Here is a 17,983-nt window from a genome sequence, read left to right on the forward strand (position 1 = left end):
GTGGTACCATTTCAGCAAGACTTTTGTCTTCGTAAAATATCTCTTATATCTCTAAGAGAAATCAAAACAAATTATAATCACTATTACTATAATAACTAATCAACTCAGTGAGGAGAAAGTATTTTATCAGTAAAACAAATCATAGTATTTTATATTCTTTTACCAATTGAATTGCCAACTAAAAATTGGCACTCTCCATCTGCCTCTACAAGGATTAAGTCACTGGCCACTGCAGCCACTGACCATCAACACACCCTGAAAGGAGTTCAGGGCAGAGATCAGGCATGAGGTGCTCGGTGCTCTGGGAAAAACTGGCAGAACAGGCCTTCAGATAGTTAGACATTTTCAGGAGAAGGTTTTATGAGCCCAAGTTCTTGCATCTCCTTGTATCTAGAAAAGCACTGAGATCGTTAGTGGTGACAGCTGCTCCTCGTGACGAGCAGCAAGCCTCTGGCAACGTGTGCTTGACAGCACGTCCCCCCTTCTCTAAACTCATACATAATACTGACCTTGCCCCCTGACCTCTGTGGAGCAGTTCCTCCGAGCTGTCTGAGACGCTGTCTCCTTGGGCTGTAGTCCTCATTTTGCCCCAAATAAAACGTAACTCACAACTCTCATGTTGTTCATTTCTTTCAGTCAACAGAATGATTTGTCTTTTCCTCACCTCTGTTTTTATGAGAAATTAGGGACACATCAGTAGATATGACTTCTCTAGTATACTTTTTATAATTTCTCCTTTTGACCATGTCTTGGAGTCACTCCAGTGAAGTGTAGTCATTGTTTTCCTTTTGATGCTCAGAGCGCCACTGCCTGGCCACCAGAACCTGTTCCTTAGGCTGACCTCATTATCCTTTTAAATTCCATCCCCAGGGTGGCTGTGAGAGCACCCTTGTTTTCTGAGAGTAAGATGTCCCTGGCTCTTCTTGATTCTCCTGCCCTACAACGAGCGCCAGCTGCTCCTGCACGGCCTCCCACCCCCTGCCCTCTCCCAGAGCCGTCACGCACTTCTCTCCTCGCTCCCGTGCCAGAGCTCCTGGAACCTGGCCTGATGTTCCTCACTGTCAGCACAGACCATGTTCTGCTCATTACTATTCAGTTACCATCCCTCTGCCTTCTAGAGTGTTCTGTCGCCTTCTACAGTGCTTCCTTACCTTTTGCTAAGTGAAGAGGAGAGTGGTTGAATATACTCTGCCACTTCTTTTCTGCCCAGAAGTCATGGCCTCAGCCTGCAGTTTAAAGAAGGAGCACATCTTTAGTTAGTTTAATATTGAAATGAACGTGTAGTTTCAATCCTGAGGTCCCATCTCATCAGATCAGTAAGCAGCTCCATCATAGTTACTCTTATTTCCCCACCCCCTCCCCAGTTTAGTCAGGCTCTGGATTTTTTTTATATGCCAGTAAGTTGGGGATGAATGAGTGGGAGGGGCATCCATCTGGCCTTTAGTGATCTGATCAGTTTATGACACACCTGTCCCGTGATAATCCCCAGGCTCCCTTCAAATGGAGTGAGCTGCTTCTGTACAAAACTGCTCATGTGAAGAGCTTCCTCTGGGCTTTAGCAGATAGCCTACAGTTATGATCGGGTTTAGAGCAGGGCTTCTTAATCTCTGTACACCCAAAGGTGCATCCCTTTGGTGATTTGGTAAAGTCTATGAACTCATTTCTAGATGCATAAAATACAATTCATAGCATTACATGGGAAACCAATTATACTGAAAGACTGTTATCAAAATAAAAAATTTGTAACATAATTAATATATGTACTTCAATTTCAAACTTAAAGAATTGCAACAATAATACATTTCACTAGATGTGCCAGTTATTCATATTTTATCCCATTTGTTTTATCATTCCCCATTTACTCTCCCTCTTTCTATAGATATATTTTTATATGTCTATTTACACACATCTGCTGTTTCCACCCTGAACCTTTTGAGAGTTAGGTGCAGTGTCGATTTTAGGTCACCAGTGTGAGAATGTGCAGTTGGCATGCAAAGGAACGAGGAGCATAATGTTCTTTCCAGGTAGCTGCAGCAAGTGGTGGGTGAGTAGCTGCGCTTTCTGTTGTTGAGAGTCACACAGACTGCTGCTGTTTCTGTGGTTTATTGTCTGTGTTTATAATTGAATACAATGAAAAAATTTAGTTAAGTGTTAGGAAAATAGAGATGGAATTTTTTCCCAGCCAAGCTTACATCCTCTCTCCCCTGAATTCTATCTACCCAGACCCTTAAGGATGACCTGGGTTACAAACTCATGCTTTAGAATGAACGTCATTTACGCTGTTAGTTTGCACAAGTTGCAGAGCTCTAAGGTTGTAACTTCTTACGAAGAAACACAGAGATTAGCTCTCACACATATTAAAACAAAGGGGCCCACAACCACAACTAGATGCAGTATCAAAACTCCCCATCCTCCCTGCTCCCCACCCACCCTGGCAATGATTTGCCTTCCCTCCTTTTATTCTTTCTGTTCATTGGGAGAACTGGGTCAGTGAGAGTGAAAGTACTTCTCCCACATCTGTCACCTCCTTCCACATCTAAAGCCTTGGTAGCTATCCAAGATCTGCCTGGGAATTTGTTGACTGCAGTTCTGGTGGGAGGTCAGGGGGTGGGCCAGGGTGGTCCTTGGTCTTCTACTATCCCAGATATTACTATCAAGTTTGCTCCTTCTTTGATGTCAGGATCCGGGTTTCCGTCTTGTTTTGGTTTTTGTTACCATCTGGACACTCCCCATCAGTCAGCTTGTCTCCAGTTTCAACATCGGTTAGAGGACCTCAGGTGAATGTGACCTAGAGCCTAAGGATGCAACCAGGGATGCAGAAGTTTGGACATTTTAGATTATGATTTCTTTTTGATCTAATGTAGAAAACTGCCTGGAGTCAAGAGAACAGTGGGTATGGTGCATTGAAATGATTTCCCATCGTAAAGCTTTTATGGTCTTGGCTAAGGACAATCCAGCTAAAATCTTGCATTTCTAGTATTATCATCTTCCCTTGTCATTTCCCAGAGTCTCTCTGAAATCAGCTAAGCCATTAAGGTCTGAAGTCCTTGCATCAAGACACTTCTACTATCCATCTGCATAAGTATAGCAATGGGTTGTGATTGAGAGGAAGATGCCAATAGATGGGGTTTAAGGATGGGAGATTTCTTTAATGCCAGAGGATGTGGAAACCTACAGAGATGCTTACACAAAACAGGAGACTATGCAGCTTGCTTTCAGAGAGATGGACAGGCTTCCAAGGTTCTGCAAGTTCCTCATGATGTACAGCCGCGCAGATCAGGGATTCCTTCTGTTGGGATGAACCCATCATGGTCATCTGCGAACTCCCTGTACCTTCCCTCCTTCCGACTTTGGTTATGGGTAAATCTGCTCATCAAGTGTAAGTAACAGAGACAAAGCAAACCCAGCTCACTTCTAAGTGTTTGTAGGAGAATAGATAATTATTTTCAGACATTGCATCTCTTAGCAGGCCTCAGCATCAGCTTGCCTGACTCTGTTTCTTTACCACCTTTCTGACCCTCCCCTCCCCTCCCTCCCTCATGCACACTGTGCTCCAGCCACACTGGCCTTTCCTTTCCATTCCTTAAACTTGCTCATTGTGTATCTACTTGTGTTCCCTCTGCCTGGACTGCTTTGCCACCGGCTTGTCCCATGGCTGCCTCCTTCTTGTCCCTCAGATCTCTGCTTGTCAGCTCCTCAGAGAGACATTCCGCTTTATCTCAAATGTTTATTGCACTTATTGCCCTTCATAGCATTTTTCCCGTTCTGTAACTACTTTATATATTTATTTGCTTGCTTATTTCTGTTTTTCTCTTCTGTTTTTCTCTTTCTTCTTCTGATTTCTCTTATAATCTCCCCAGTACCAAGTACAGTACCTCGGACACAATATGCTCTCAATAAATATTTATTGAATAATGAATGGATGAATCATGACATTGCTAAAAGAGCCAGCTGTACACAAACTTATATATACTTAAATAACTGGCATATTTCTGTTGTGAATCAAAGCATTTTTGTATGACAAAGAAAAAACAGAGATAGCTCTAAGGGTTATGTTTAATTGGAAGGTAGATTATATGGTAAGAAAATACCTATTATGTATTAAATTATTTGGCTGGTATAAACCTGTTGAAATGCATTTGAAAAATACCACATCAACTCATAGTAGTGTTGTGTCTCTGAGTATCATAAGAAAATGATACATAAAAAGCTTTGTTATATACCTGTAATTAATATATAATATGGATATAAGTTCTTTACTAACTTGATTAGTTGACATTTCCTTTTATGCTTTTATTATTATTGTCTCCTTTTCATTTTTATGCCTTACCCATTATTATTATTTTTAACATTGTCACTTTCTCCACCTCTTCCTATGGATTTCTTTGATCCTTAAGAAATTGTTTTTCAGTATATCTTAATCCAGTGATAAAGAAGCAGTACCCATGTATATTGACTTTTGTGTTAGGAGTTAGAAAATACTTTGTATGACCACACTATGGATTTATACATTTTATTTATTCCTTTTTCCTTATGCTTCTTACTGCCACACAATTTGCCAGTTCACAAATAACTTAAAGCTTTGCCAACAAGGATAAAATGGGAACTGCACTCTTATATCCCACTTTAAAAATGATCAGGAAAAATGAAAATCCTGGATCATTTTTCTCTTCCTTCTCCCTGTTCTTTCCTTGGAACATCTAGGTTGGAAAGAGGTCAGGTGATTTGAAGGTGTGATGTAAGGAGAGGGGTTTGGGGGAGGCAGGTTGTGGTGGTAGGTTTTTAAGAAAAATTTCCCACCCTCCAAAGCCCACCAGTCCACCCTCTACCCTTATCTCTGCTGGAGGAGGCAAGGACTGTCAATGAGTTAGCCCTTCCCAATCCTCCATTTATTTTATTTTATTATTTTAAAATTGTATTTATTTAATTAATTTATTTTTGGCTGCATTGGGTCTTTGTTGCTGCATGTGGGCTTTCTCTAGTTGCGGTGAGCGGGGGCTACTCTTCATTGCGGTGCGGTGGCTTATCTTACTGCGGAGCACAGGATCTAGGCGCGCGGGCTTCAGTAGTTGTGGCTCATGGGCTCTAGAGTGCAGGCTCAGTAGTTGTGGCGCACACGGGCTTAGTTGCTCCGCGGCATGTGGTTTCGTCCCGGACCAGGGCTCGAACCCGTGTCCCCTGCATTGGCAGACGGATTCTTAACCACTGCGCCACCATGGAAGCCCCCAATCCTCCATTTAAGTAGCGTGAATCTTTGAGATCCAAGCATGTTTAAAATCAGAAAAAAAGAAGATTATTGTATCAGGGAAGACAGCATGAATAAGAATTAGAGTGGCCAAACATTTTGAACATTTACTAGGTTTACTGAACCATGAACCCTATAAATTAACTCAGAATGCAGAAACTTATGGACTGTATTTCCTACAGGAAACACTGGGCTTTATATATACATTTTTGAAAGACACTACCTTGTAGTTGTCCTCTTTTGCCAGCAGGTGGTCTGTGTGCACACAATTATGACCTCTAGTTCAAATACAAAAGCACTTCAAAAGAAGATACAGTAATAAATCTTCCTTGTATCTCCCCACCCCAATATGCACATGTAGCTAACACACTTTTTTACACAAATGGTAGCATATGGTACACACTCTCTGCTCCTTCTTTTTCTCACCTAAGGGTTTAACTTAGAGACTGATGTATATCAATATATGAAGAGACTCATATAGCATTCCATTGTATAATTGTACCATCCTTTATTTAACCAACCCCCTATTGAAGGACATTAGGGAGCTTCAATCTTTTGTTCTTACAAACAGAGCTGCAATGAACAAACTTGTACCTATATCACTTTGCCAGTGTGTGAGTGTCCTGTAGGATAAATTGTTGAAGGGCATGGGCACTTGTAATTTTGACAGCTGTTGCTAAATTGTCCTCCATAGAAGTAGCCCGTTGATATTACCAGCAGCAGGGTAATGAGAACATCTTATTTCCCCACCTGTCTGATAGATGTAAAATATCCTTTCTTATCTATTTTAGAGGCATTATATTTCTTTTCCTAAGAACTGTTTATGACTGTTGCTCATTTTTCTATAGGCTTGTTGGTATTTTCTCACTGATTTTTAGGAGATTATTGCATGTTACTGATCTGTGGTAATAGTTGAAATTTTCTTTTCCCCATTTATTCTTATGTTTTAATATCTATTAAGACTAGTCCCCGCTACTCTTCTGTTTCATAATTTTCCTAACTCTTCTGTTTATTCTTCCATGTGAACTTGAATTTCAACTTAAGAAAAATTAAAAGCTCTCTCTCTTGTTTTTCTGGCCGCGCCGCGCGGTCAGGGACTGAACCCGACCAGGGACTGAACCCAAGCCATGGCAGCAAAAGCTCTGAGTCCTAACCACTGGACCGCCAGGGAATTCCCTTTTTTTTTAAAAATTAAAAGCTCTCTGATAATTGTTATCATTGTCTTTATTTTAAATTTTTCCAGTAATGCCTTTTCTGTTATTTTGATTGATAGATTTTTAAGTAGACTCAACTGGCATAATCTGACACTAGACCATTTGTTCAGCTCTGGGCTTTTCTTACTGGGTAAAGATTTATGTGTTAGTCTCTGTACTTTCAGATAAGAGGACACAGAGGAAAGAATTGAGAAAGTCTCAAAGACTGCTCTCTTCTAAGAATAATTCCATATGTTTTCTAGTCTAGCAACAGTTTGCATAATGAAAGTTCCCTGTAAGTTTCCAGAATATTTTGAGTCTTACATATTAGTTCGTTCTAATACTGTATATAGTACAGAGATTTTTTTTTTTGTCAAACAAAATATATTAGACACTTTTTTCACTAAGAATTTTAATTATCTCACTTTCAGGGTGGTTTATGGTGTTTTGGAGGAAATGGACTTCCTTATGCTGAAAGTTTTGGAGAAGTTCCTTCAGCTACAGTGGAAATGTTCTGTTTGGAAGCTTTAGTAAAACATTCTGAGGTAATTTACATTTTCCAAATATGGTTTACTGTTTATGATCACATTGAAAAAATTATACATGTTGGTTCATTCAAGGGAAATAATTCTCATTTTTTATAAAAGAAAAAAAAGCTTTTCACTTGTTTTTAAATTTCTGCTTTTTTCTCAATTGTCAGAATTGATAATCATGATTTAGCAACAATACATGAATTTCACTTTTGCTAAGTATTTCTAAAAATGGATTTAATCTTAATTGCACATAAAGCAACCTGTTGTCTAAATATGGCATTTACCTTTGTGTTATGCTGTCTTGCATTACCTTTCTCAGATAATTTTTACAAGTAATATTACCAGGGAGTTAATTTCCAGTAAAATATCTGCAAAAGATGTGTTAAGATAGAAAAAAGGTAAATACTTGGAAAAAGTATTTACTTGACCATAGTCTTGATTTTTAACCATAGCATACATATGTCAATGATGTAAAAATTTTTTTGGCATTATGACAACTTTTCTATCATCATAGTTTGATTTTAAAAAGAAAAAAGCAACAAACTTTGTGGTGCTCAAACATCAGTGCATAAAAATCATCCAGGAAGCATGTTAAAAATGCACATTCCTGCTCACCTCTAGCAATTGTAATTTAGTAGATGTGAGGTGGAGTCCAGGAGTTTGCATTTGTAACAGGCATTCCTTGTGAGGCCGATGTAGTTGGTTCACCCCACATCATGAGAAACACCATCCTAGAGGTTTTAAATGCTCCAGTTTAATTGGGAACCATTAGACATGGCACAAAAGCTGGTGCTCTCTGGTCATCTCAGTTCCCACGGGTGGAGTTAGGAATCGAGCACAAAGCAGAGTCATTAGTGTGGTAACACACTAAAAAGGGAATGTGGGAAAGTAAGCTTGATTTTTTTGTGACTTATGACTGATTTCTGAATCAATAGGTACATCTGCAGTAGAATGTCCAGTGCATGGAATGTAATAGTTACCTTTCCAGAAACTTCTCAACATATTACCTATCTCACTTGATACATGTCTAAAAGGCATACTTTTTAAATGCATATAAAATGTGGTAAAATTTTATAAAAATGTAGAGAGTGAAAATCATTGCATATACATGACATGATATCACATAAGTGATAAAACTAAGTGCTGGGGAGAGGTAAGGCTGTGCTGGTGACGCTGGCAGGCTGTAATGGCTTGTTGGTCAGTTATGTCACCTTACCTTAATGTATATATTTCCTTTGGCTTTCTTTTATTTCTTTCCTCCATTAAAAATTCACATCCCTCTTTCTTTCTTTTTAATTTTTACTTGATCTTCCTCTTTAAAAAAAAATTCCAACTCTTGAATTTGAGGAGAGTCCCATAGCTGTGGGCTTGTGTGGGGTAGTATGTAGGGCCACAGATGTTGCTTATCTCTATATGGGAGTTCTTATAGGCAGAAGCAAAATCTGCCACTTACACAGGGGGATTATTTCCTGTTATCAGGTGCAGATTTCTCAAGGGTAGAGAACGTTTTAAGGTAGTTTCAAGCCAATCAAAGTATCAGTATAAATTGAAACAATTCTGTAATAACGACATTGTGGTTACATCCGAGAGCTAAGCAGAATAACTTTAAGAGTAAAAATGTCACAAGTCCTAGTGGCCTTAATTTTTCAGTGATTTTAAAGCACTTCCCACACAGATATGGGTTTGCTTATTTATTTGAGCTGAGAGTTTTGGGGGGGTCTCACTGGGTCTCTTCCTTGAGCAGGAGCCACCTGGCTGCCCACCAGCATGCTGTGTCACCTGGTTAGTGAATCTGTGCAACATAAAGTGAGCTTTCATTAATTTATTGTGCTAGATACCCACACATTGTGATAAAATTGAAGCAAATGGAGGCTTACAACTACTGCAGAGGCTGTACCAACTTCACAAGGACTGTCCTAAAGTACAGAGAAATATAATGCGTATCCTTGGAAATATGGCTTTGAATGAACATCTTCATTCTACTATAGTTCGCTCAGGTAACAACTTTACATACCGAGTATTTTGGATCCAGTCCTTTGTTCTTCTCCCACCTCCACCCCTCATTCATGCTACGCTAATTTTTCAATAGGCTTAAGACTTTGCTTAGGGTTAGTTTTGGGTCCGTAGAGCATGTCATTTTAGAAGGGCAAGGAATTGTTTGAGACATGGATAGTCCACACCTAAGCTCATCAGTGTGTGGACAGTCACAGGAGAGCAGTTTTTGCCATGATGACCATCTAATTGTTTATATTATCTTTTATATGATCTGGTTAACCAAGAGGCACAATAAGACTAAAAAGTCCACTGTGTAATTGATTTTCCCCCTTACAACTAATAAACCGCCGGTGGGGAGGTACTTTAGATGAAAATTCCTGCCTGATCCAGTCTTTATCATGATGGTTGCACAACGATGGTTTTCCAACTGCAGCATCCCTTCCTCGTTTACTTTTCAGCATCTGGCATTCTACTATAAGCAAGAGCTCTTCCCTCTCCTTCCTTCTCACTTTCCTTCCTTTCTTCCCTCTCCTCCCTCCTTTCCTTCTCTCTCCCTCCCTCCCTATCAGTATGTGCACATGGTTTCCTATTTTTTCAATAGTTTACAACTTATTACTGTCCTTAATAATTTGATGCCAGATTGTCTCAGCTTTGGTTAGTAGGAGCCCGGCAAATTGGCTCCTGTGTCCTTTGATATGCCCACATCATTTTGGGAGTATATAACAAGATGCTGTAGGCTCATTTGTTCAAAGAATCCTATTTCCTTTTAGTAGAGAATGATTTTTAGAGACCAAGATCTGGGTACTGTCTAGATGTGCTTATTGCTCCTGGGGTGTCTTTGCTTCTGGGCTCTTTCAGTGGAAAAAGCAGGGTGATATATACAAATATATGTATGCATATACACAAATAAATATACATACCTGTGTGCACATATACATGCATATGTTCAACAATATTTATTAGAAACGATGAATTTACATTTTTTTCTTGTATCGCTCTGTTTTTGTTTCTTTTTTTTTTTGAATTTACATTTAAGAGTGTCTTGATCAGCAGAAGTTTTTAACTTGCTGAAATCTGATTCGGGGATCAGCAGACTTTTCTATAAAGGACCACTTACTGTATTGGTTTAATTTGTTCCTCTTTTTTTATGGATTATTAAGGTAGAAACTTAGATCACTGATTTTAACCTTTTTTCTTGTTTCAGTTAATCTATTACTGTGTAACACACCACCCTAAAACTCACTGGTTAAAACAGCAGCCATATATTTTGTTCATGAATCTGAAATTTGGGCAAGATTCAGTAGGGAGGGCCTTTATGTGCTATATGCAGCATCAGCTGGGCAGCTCAGCTGTGAGATGGAGGATACATTTTGAAGATTGCTCGTGCACGTGGCTTGCAAATTGGTACTGGTTCTCAGCTGGGAGCTCAGCCGGGGCTGGGGGCATTGGCTTCTTTCAACACTCGCCTTGGGCTTCCTTAAAGCCTGATGGCTGGGTTCCAAGGGCAAATGTTCCAAGAGAGAGACAGGTATAAGCTCTTTTGCCTTTTATACTCAAGCACTGGAAGTAAGTTTTGCATGATCTGTTGATTAAAAGTTAGTCACTAAGGCTAGCTCATATTTGAGGTGAAGGGATTTAGAAGGGGTTTAGACCCATCACCTCTTGATGAGAATGAATGGTGTCAAAAGGATTTGAAGACATGTTTTAAAGTCATTACAGTTATTTTCTAATATAGGTATTTAGAGCTGTAAATTTCCTCTAACCTGCTTTAGATGCATCCCTCAAATTTTGGATATATTGTATTTTCATCATTATTCAGTTTGAAATATTTTCTAATTTCCCTTATGGTTTCTTCTTTGGCTCATGGGTTACTTAAAAGTGTGCTGCATAACTTACAAATATTAATGGCTTTCTAGATATCGTATGTCTTTGATTTCTAGTTTAATATTCCATGCATTCAAAGAACACACCCTGTAAGATTTTAGTTTTTGGAAATGTGACACTTACTTGATGGCCCATTTTATGGTCTATCTTGGTGAATGTTCTGTGTGTACTTGAAACGAAGGAATATTCTGTAGTTGTTGGATGATGTGTTTTATACATAACAGTTCAACCAAGTTGGTTGATCATATTATTCAAATCTTCTCCAGATCTTTACCGAGTTTTGTCTAGTTTAATGAATTACTGAGATGTGTTAAATTCTTCAACTGTGATTGTGAATTTGTTTCTCCTTTAATTCTATCAGATTTTTCTTCCTGGTGAAATGTTCATTTTTTTATTATTAAGTATTGTCTCTGTCACTGGTAATACTCCTTTTCTTCAAGTCTGCTTTGTCAGGTATTAAAATAGCCATACTGGCTATTTTTTTTTTATGCTTGCTGTTTGCATTGCATATCTTTTGTCTTTTTCCCTTCTTTTGCTTTCATTTTTCTGTGACTAAAAATAAGTACATCTCTAAGACAGCACATACTTGCATCTTTTTTAAAAAGATCAGCTTGATAATCCCTTTTAATTGAAGTGTTTTGTCTCTTTAGCTCTAATGTAATTATTCATATTGTTTGGTTGTGTCTGTTGTCTTGCTCTTGCAATTTGTCCCCTCTCTGGTTTTTGTTTCTTTTTTTCTCCTGTACAATCTATCTTAAATTCGTATTATACCATTTTGTATATAACGTGAGAGTCTCACCACAGTATAATTCAGTTTATACCCTCTGCCATCCTTTGTGGTATTGTCATAATTATAGACCATAATATGTTATAGACCACATATGTTATAGACCTCACAATATATTGTTGTTATTTTTGATTTAACAGTCAAGTGATATTTAAAGAACATAAGAAAACTTTTTATTTACATGTTTATAATATACAGCGCTGTTTTTTTTTGGTGTGTTACTTTCTGCTTTATAACAAAGTGAATCAGTTATACATATATATATGTTCCCATATCTCTTCCCTCTTGCGACTCCCTCCCTCCCACCCTCCCTATCCCACACCTCTAGGTGGTCACAAAGCACCGAGCTGATCTCCCTGTGCTATGTGGCTGCTTCCCACTAGCTAGCTATTTTACGTTTGGTAGTATATATATGTCCATGCCACTCTCACTTTGTCACAGCTTACCCTTCCCCCTCCCCATATCCTCAAGTCCATTCTCTAGTAGGTCTGTGTCTTTATTCCTGTCTTACCCCTAGGTTCTTCATGACATTTTTTTTCTTAAATTCCATATATATGTGTTAGCATATGGTATTTGTCTTTCTCTTTCTGACTTACTTCACTCTGTATTACAGACTCTAGGTCCATCCACCTCATTACAAATAGCTCAATTTCGTTTCTTTTTATGTCTGAATAATATTCCATTGTATATATGTGCCACATCTTCTTTATCCATTCATCCAATGATGGACACTTAGGTTGTTTCCATCTCCGGGCTATTGTAAATAGAGCTGCAATAAACATTTTGGTACATGACTCTTTTTGAATTATGGTTTTCTCTGGGTATATGCCCAGTAGTGGGATTGCTGGGTCATATGGTAGTTCTATTTGTAGTTTTTTAATGAACCTCCATACTGTTCTCCATAGTGGCTGTACCAATTCACATTCCCACCAGCAGTGCAAGAGTGTTCCCTTTTCTCCACACCCTCTCCAGCATTTACTGTTTCTAGATTTTTTGATGATGGCCATTCTGACTGGTGTGAGATGATATCTCATTGTAGTTTTGATTTGCAGTTCTCTAATGATTAATGATGTTGAGCATTCTTTCATGTGTTTGTTGGCAGTCTGTATATCTTCTTTGGAGAAATGTCTATTTAGGTCTTCTGCCCATTTTTGGATTGGGTTGTTTGTTTTTTTGTTATTGAGCTGCATGAGCTGCTTGTAAATTTTGGAGATTAATCCTTTGTCAGTTGCTTCATTTGCAAATATTTTCTCCCATTCTGAGGGTTGTCTTTTGGTCTTGTTTATGGTTTCCTTTGCTGTGCAAAAGCTTGGAAGTTTCATTAGGTCCCATTTGTTTATTTTTGTTTTTATTTCCATTTCTCTAGGAGGTGGGTCAAAAAGGGTCTTGCTGTGATTTATGTCATAAAGTGTTCTGCCTATGTTTTCCTCTCATCTTCCTTCTTTTCTATCTAAATTTGTGTCTGATATTATTTCACTTCAACCTAAAGACCTGGATCTGCTGGCAACAAATTCTGTCGCCTTTCATTTTCTGAAAATGTCTTGACTTTGCCTTTATTTTATTATCCAGGGAAAGGGTATTTTCCATGGATAAAGAGTACTTTCTTGACAGTGTGTTATTTTTTTCTGTCAGCACTTTAAAAATATCATTCCATTCTCTCTCTCTTTATTTTTTTTGACCCAAGCCAAACATCAACCTTTTATTGATAACAAAGCAGCAATTTGGGGGCATGTTTCCAAGACACCAAGAGCAGGCTTCTGTCCCCATGTTCTGTGTGTGTGTGTGTGTTGTCTGATGAGAAGTCTCTTCTTATACCCGCTTTTCTTTTATATGAAATGTGTCTTTTTTCCTGTCTTCTTTTTAGATTGTGTCTTTTTTCCTGTCTTCTTTTTAGATTGTCAGCAGTTTGACTATGAAGTGCCTAGTCTATTTTTATATTTATCTTGCTTGGGGTCTACTGAGCTGACTGAATCTGTGAGTTGATGTTTTTCATCAAATTTGCAAACTTTCCAGCTTGTCTATCTTTAGCTATTCTTTTTTTGTCCCTTTTTCTCTCTTCTTTCCTCTTGGGACTTCAATTATGTATATTAAATCTCTTGATTCTGTTCCACAGGTCATTGAGACTCTGTCCATGTCTTTCCAAAAAGTTTTTTTCTCTGTGCTTTACCTTTCTTTTTTTAATGTATTTTTTAATTGAGGTATAGCTGAAGTTTCAGATATACAACATACTAATTCACAATTTTTAAGGATAATACTTCATTTATAGTTATTGTAAAATATCAGCTATATTCCCTGTGCTGTACAATATATCCTTGTAGCTTATTTATCTTATACATAGTAATTTGTACCTCTTAATTTCATACCCCTATCTTGTCCCTCCCCCCTTCCCTCTCTCCACTGGTAACTGCTAATTTGTTCTCTGTATCCATAAGTCTCTTTTTTGTTACGTTCGCTAGTTTATTTTTTAGATGCCACATATAAGTGTTATCATACAGTGTTTGTCTTTCTGTTGTATCATACAGTGTTTGTCTGTTGTCTGACTAATTTCACTAAGCATAATACCCTCCAAGTCCATCCATGTTGTTGCAAATGGCAAAATTTCGTTCTTTTTATGGCTGAGTAGTACTCCATTGTGTGTGTGTGTGTGTGTGTACAATACACACACACACACACACACACACACACACACACACACTATATCTTCTTTACCCAGTCATCTACTGCTGGACATTTAGGTTGCTTCCATATCTTGGCTATTGTAAACAGTGCTTCTATGAACATTGGGGTGCATGTATCTTTTCAAATTAGTGTTTTAGTTTTATTTGGATATATACCCAGGAATGGAATTGTGGGGTCATAATCTAATTCTGTTTATAGTTTCTGAGGAACCTCCATACTGTTTTTCACAGTGGCTGCACCAATTTACATCCCCACCAACAATTTAGAAGTGTTCCCTTTTCTCCACATCCCTGCCAGTATTTGTTAGCCGTGTTCTTTTTGATGGTAGCCATTCTGACAGGTGTGAAGTGATAATCTCATTGTGGTTTTGATTTGCATTTCCCAATGTTGAGCATTGTTTCATGTACCTGTTGGCCATCTGTACGTCTTCTTTGGAAAAATGTCTATTCATGTCTTCTGCCCATTTTTAAATCAGGTTATTTTGGGTTTTTTTGATGTTGAGTTTTATGAGCTGTTTATATATTTTGGATATTAACCCCTTATGGGTCATATCATTTTCAAATATTTTCTTCCATTCAGTAGGCTGTCTTTTCATTTTGTTGATGGTTTCCTTTGCTGTGCAAAAGCTTTTAAGTTTAATTAGGTCCTATTTGTTTATTTTTGCTTTTGTTTCCTTTGCCTTAGGGGACAGGTCCAAAAAAATATTGCTATGATTTATGTCAAAGAGTATTCCACCTATGTTTTCTTCTAGGGATTTTATTGTTTCAAGTCTTACATTTAGGTCTAATCCATTTTGAGTTTATTTTTGTATATGGTGTAAGAAAATGTTCTAATTTCATCCTTTTGCATGTAGCTGTCCAGTTTCCCAGCACCACTTATTGAAGAGACTGTCTTTTCTCCATTGAGTATTCTTGCCCCCTCTGTTGTAGATTAATTGACCGTAAGTGTGTGGGTTTATTTCTGGGCTCTCTATTCTGTTCCATTGATCTGTATGTCTCTTTTTGTGCCAGTACCATACTGTTTTGATTAATGTAGCTTTGTAGTAGAGTCTGAAGTCAGGGAGAATGGCTCCTCCAGCTCTGTTTATTTTTCTCAAGATTGTTTTGGCTATTCAGGGTCTTTTGTGTTTCAATACAAATTTTTAAATTATTTGATCTAGTTCTGTGAAAAATGCCATTGGTATTTTGATAGGGATTGGATTGAATGTGTAGATTGCCTTGGGCAGTATGGTCATTTAAACAATATGAATTCTTCCAATCCATGAACACAGTATATCTTTCCGTCTGTATGTGTCATCTTCAGTTTCTTTCATCAGTGTCTTATATATAGTTTTCCGAGTACATGTATTTTACCTCCTTAGGTAGGTTTATTTCTAGGTATTTTATACTTTTTGATGCAGTGGTAAATGGTAAGTGGTAAGTGGTAAATCCTTAATTTCTCTGACAGTTCATTGTTAGTGTATAGAATGCAACAGATTTTTGTATATTAATTTTGTATCCTGCAGCTTTATTGAATTCATTGTTGAACTCTAGTAGTTTTTTTGGTGGCACCTTAGGATTTTTTTGTGTATAAAGTATCAAGTCATCTGCAAACAATGACAGTTTTACTTCTTCCTTTCCAATATGAATTCCTTTTACTTCTTTTTCTTATCTGATTGGTGTGACTAGGACTTCCAAAACTATGTTGAATAAAAGTGGAGAGAGTGGGAATCCTTGTCTTGTTCCTAATCTTAGAGGAAATGCTTTCAGCTTTTCACCATTGAGTATGATGTTAGATGTGGACTTGTCATATATGGCCTTTATTATGTTGAGGTATGTTCCCTCTATACCCATTTTTTGGAGTTTTTATCATAAATGGATGTTGAATTATTTTTATTATTTTATTTTTTAAAATAAATTTATTTATTTATTTTTGGCTGCGTTGGGTCTTGTTGCATGTGGGCTTCTCATTGCGGTGCTTCTCTTGTTGCAGAGCATGGGCTCTAGGCATGTGGGCTTCAGTAGTTGTGGCTTGTGGGCTCTAGAGCACAGGCTCAGTAGTTGTGGCACATGGGCTTAGTTGCTCTGTGGCATGTGGGATCTTCCTGGACCAGGGATTGAACCCATGTCCCCTGCATTGGCAGGTGGATACTTAACCACTGCACCACCAGGGAAGTCCCCTGGCTGTTGAATTCTGTCAGTAGCTTTTTCTTCATCTTTTGAGATGATCATATGGTTTTTATTCTTTAGTTTGTTAATGTGGTGTATCACACTGATAGATTTGAAGATACTGAACCATCTTTGCATCTCTGGGATAAATTACATTTGATACATGGTGTATGATCCTTTTAATGTGTCATCAAATTCAGCTTACTAATATTTTGTTGAGAATTTTTGCTTCTATGTTCATCAGTGATATTGGTCTGTAATTTTATTTTTTTGTGATATCTTTGTCTGGTTTTGGTATCGGGGTGATGCTAGCCTTTTTGCATGAGTTCAGAAGCGTTCCTTCCTCTGCAATTTTTTGGAACAGAATGAGCAGGATAGGTGTTAATGCTTCTTTAAATGTTTGGTAGAATTCACTTGTGAAGCCATCTGGTCCCGGACTTTTGTTTGTTGGAAGTTTTTTTTTTTATTACTGATTCAATTTCATTATTGGTAACTGGTCTGTGTACATGGCTGAAGTATAAAATCAAGTCACAGGCCAGTAGGAATAGTATAATTCCATTTAGGCAAAAAAAGATAAAAAAGCATATGGAGGTATAGTGTATATGTATAAATTATAGGTATGTAACTGAATTTTTAAAAAAGTTTGGAAGGGTGTCCACCAGACTTTTAACTTTGATTACTTCTGAGGATATAAGTGGGAATTGGGAAATGATGGGAGTGCTAAAGTGGGATGTTCATTATTAGGTGCTATTTTTGTTTATTTTTACAATTAAAATGTATTCAGAAGTTATGTAATTAAAAAACAGTAAATATTTAAGAAAGACACAAGTTTTCCAAGGAGCATTAGGTGAAGCATCTCAGGCATTGTAAAAATACTTTGGCAACTAAAAAATGCTGTAGAAATGGCTTGTGCCATGCTTTCTCTTGTGTCTCCTTTCTTGTGACTCCATTAAAAATAAAGCCATATTTTTGGGCTTCCCTGGTGGCGCAGTGGTTGAGAGTCCGCCTGCCCATGCGGGGGACACGGGTTCGTGCCCCGGTCCGGGAGGATCCCACATGCTGCGGAGCGGCTGGTCCCGTGAGCCATGGCCGCTGGGCCTGTGTGTCCAGAGCCTGTGCTCGGCAGTGGGAGAGCCCACAGCGGTGACAGGCCCGCGTACTGCAAAAAAAAATAATAAATAAATAAAGCCATATTTTTGTACATACCAATAACATACTTGTATATCTCTATAGGTAGAATTTTAAAACAATTATTATAAAGCATTCTATAACAGATTTTGAAGAGAGATTTTCTAATATTACAAATTAGAGTATTGTTAAAGAATTATTGGGTCTGAAATTTCTTTTGGATTATTAAATAATGGCCTCCTATCATCACAGTGATTCTCAACACTTTTGCCACAGAAAGTGGGAGGATGACATGAGGACAAGCTGCTCTCTATCGGGCACCTGCTGCGCTTGGAAATGGCAGTTTTTATATAGATTAATTTATTAGAACCTTCCTTCAGGTCAAATGAGCC

At 38.0% G+C, this 17,983-nt stretch overlaps 1 protein-coding gene across 3 annotated transcripts in view; it reads left to right on the plus strand.

The window, feature by feature from the left end:
* The window catches only part of SERAC1 (serine active site containing 1), a 78,052-nt gene that overhangs the window by 47,246 nt on the left and 12,823 nt on the right, over nucleotides 1-17,983 (plus strand). For all 3 annotated transcript variants that reach the window (XM_060114678.1, XM_060114679.1, XM_060114680.1), the window contains 2 exons: nucleotides 6,870-6,983; nucleotides 8,806-8,968. In XM_060114678.1, coding sequence (XP_059970661.1) covers nucleotides 6,870-6,983; nucleotides 8,806-8,968 — 277 coding nt within the window. The remainder of the gene's footprint in view (nucleotides 1-6,869; nucleotides 6,984-8,805; nucleotides 8,969-17,983) is intronic.

Source organism: Mesoplodon densirostris, chromosome 12 (genome assembly GCF_025265405.1).
Source record: "Mesoplodon densirostris isolate mMesDen1 chromosome 12, mMesDen1 primary haplotype, whole genome shotgun sequence".
Classification (NCBI taxonomy): Eukaryota; Metazoa; Chordata; class Mammalia; order Artiodactyla; family Ziphiidae; genus Mesoplodon; species Mesoplodon densirostris.